Raw genomic sequence first — 2,811 nt, 5'->3', positions numbered from 1 at the left:
TTTTTTTTTTTTTTTTTCAGCTTTATATTACATTAATCTTAATCTTAATCTTAATCAAACGGAATATATATATATATATACTTACAATGAGCTTATTTTAAATTACTGTCTACCAAACTCACTCACAAGACTTGTGGTCAGCCCTATCTATTTACCTACCTACTACATATCAACCTACCCAAATGTTTTCCCACCTCATCTTACATGTAACACATTTTATATCATATGTACCCTTGTGACTAATGAACAAAGAGTTATTGTTTTTATTCATTTTTTCTTTGCTCTTTTTTTTGTATTTCATGTTTTGTAGAGTATATCTCCAGTATGTTCCCCTTGACAAAACACATATTGGATCTGGCGCTCCCTGATGACAGCACCCATAAAGACCTAGGAAAGGGCAGACGGAAAAGTTGAGAGGAGTATGGAATAGAAAGCAAAAGAAGAAATCAGGACATTAAAAAGAATAATCAAGAAATACTAACGAAAAAGATTTACTTCAAGCAATAAAACACAAATTATTTTCAGAATCACAATAAACTAATCGAATTTGTGGAAATTCCATGTTTTATAAATGTTCGTATTATATTTTGATATATAAATTGTATTTGTGTGTGCTCCCCCACTACTACGACTACTCTATTTCATTTTATTTGCCATAAAGGCAGTATACATAGTAGCTGTGGGCTGGACAAAGGCATTAATGTGAATAAAAATGACAAAAATGAAAAAATGGGAGGTGCACCGGTGCCCGCTGACCAATAACCCCTCGAAATCACTGTTCAATTTAAATCAATATAAATCAAAATTATAATCAGAAAAATTCAAAAATTACAATTACAAAAATACATTTTTCATTATTCTTTGTCTTCCTCATCCAGACCCCCCAAGTAAGTTTCCCGCTGCCTGAAGGAAAAACCTGCATCGGCAGGCCCAGAACAAGGAAGACGACTACTATTCATCTCATGATCAGAGATGTACATACAGTAAGCAACTAAGGGACATGCTCAAGTGGACATGGTCAAGCAGCTGACAAGCAAATCTGTGGTATTGAGCAGAATATTTGCTATAAAGATATTTCTGCTTTAGTAACTCAGTACTGAATCTGTCTCGGGAGGCTCAATGGCCCAGTGGTTAGGGCAGCGGACTCGCAGTCATAGGATCGCGATTTCGATTCCCAGACCGGGCGTTGTGAGTGTTCATTGAGCAAAAACACCTAAAGCTGCACGAGGCTCTGGCAGGGGATGGTGGCGAACCCTGCTGTACTCTTTCACCACAACTTTCTCTCATTCTTACTTCCTGTTTCTGTTGTGCCTGTAATTCTAAGAGTCAGCCTTGTCACACTGTGTCACACTGAATATCCCTGAGAACTATGTTAAGGGTACACGTGTCTGTGGAGTGCTCAGCCACTTGCACGAGCAGGCTGTTCTGTTGATCGGATCAACTGGAACTCTCGATGTCGTAAGCGACGGAGTGCCAACAACAACAATTACAAAACAATAACAAATTGAAAACAAAGAACAAAATTACAATTTGGTAAAATAACAATAGTTTTATTTCTAAATAGATGGGTATGATGTATATATGTATATATTATTATATATTCTTTGTAGTTTCATAATTTCTTACTCCAAATTGCTCAGGCAATAAGACATCTCCACTCACACACACAGCCATGCCTCAACATACATGCAACTTAAATCAAAAGACAATGTGACACAAAAAACATTTAAAAAATTTATTAGCTTATATCTGTTTTAATAAATGTGTTTTATTCCATTTGCCTCTTCAGTACAGGTATTTTAGATGTTATTTTGATATACCTTTAAATGTGTTCGCTGAGATCAACATAAAGTCGGATAAATCAACTGAGATTGGAGTTTATTTTACCATTTTTTTCTATTAATTTCTTTTTTTTAAAAAAAGCAGAAAAAGAAATGATATATCATTGAAAAATGATGTATCTCGAAATGGTGTAAGATGAGGTATACCTCTGTGTGTGTGTGTACATGCATTTGGAAGAAGTAATTGAAGATTTGAATTTATAGGAAATTGGATTTCTTTTTTTTTTTTTTACAATCATGAGCAAGTAAATATAATTTGCAATCAATTTGGAACAATATTAATGAAGTCTTGAAATGACAAACTAAGGATTTTGTTTGACAAGTAAATAGGAGTCATATAATGATGCTCATAATTTCACAAGAGAAATGAAATTACTTCATCAAGAAATAAACCAACGTAGCAGATTGAATTCAGTGACGGGATATCACTTGCTTTGAGACACTTATCCAAGCCAAGTGGTTAGTGAATTCCATTGATTTCAATACTGAACTAGTACTTTATTCTATCAACCCTGGAGCAAATACCACAAGGTATTTTGTAAAGCTAAAAATTTACAGAGGAAGGAACAATAACTGACATTGACCCCAGGATTTGATTAGTATTGGGGGTCAATTTATTTAAGCAATGCCAGACGGCTGAAAGGCAAAGAGGAAATAGATATAAAAAGGTTAATAATACTCTTTTCTATTCTAGGCACAGGGCCCGAAATTCGGGGTGGGGTGGGGGACCAGTCGATTAGATCGACCTCCAATATGCAACTGGTACTTAATTTATTGACCCCGAAAGGATGAAAGGCAAAATCGACCTCGGCGGAATTTGAACTCAGAATGTAAAGACAGATGAAATACCGCTAAGCGTTTCGCCCAGTGTGCTAATGATTCTGCCAGTTTGCCACTCTAAAGAAAGTTAATAATACTAAAAGAGAAAGTGCTACTCTGTGTGTGTGCATGTATAATATATATATATATA

At 35.1% G+C, this 2,811-nt stretch overlaps 2 protein-coding genes across 2 annotated transcripts in view; both read left to right on the top strand.

Annotated features, from left to right (window-relative positions):
* LOC106881859 (macrophage migration inhibitory factor) overlaps nt 1-368 on the top strand; it is a 9,442-nt gene extending 9,074 nt beyond the window's left edge. Inside the window, exon 3 of the mRNA XM_014932374.2 lies at nt 311-368. Coding sequence (XP_014787860.1) covers nt 311-368 — 58 coding nt within the window. The remainder of the gene's footprint in view (nt 1-310) is intronic.
* LOC106876355 (peroxisomal targeting signal 1 receptor) overlaps nt 1-556 on the top strand; it is a 113,562-nt gene extending 113,006 nt beyond the window's left edge. The window contains exon 18 of the mRNA XM_052976824.1: nt 311-556. The gene's annotated coding sequence lies outside the window, so the exon portion shown is untranslated. The remainder of the gene's footprint in view (nt 1-310) is intronic.
* The last annotated feature ends 2,255 nt before the right edge of the window (nt 557-2,811 follow it).

Source organism: Octopus bimaculoides, chromosome 25, assembly GCF_001194135.2.
Source record: "Octopus bimaculoides isolate UCB-OBI-ISO-001 chromosome 25, ASM119413v2, whole genome shotgun sequence".
Classification (NCBI taxonomy): domain Eukaryota; kingdom Metazoa; phylum Mollusca; class Cephalopoda; order Octopoda; family Octopodidae; genus Octopus; species Octopus bimaculoides.
This window is presented reverse-complemented; position numbering and strand designations above follow the sequence as displayed.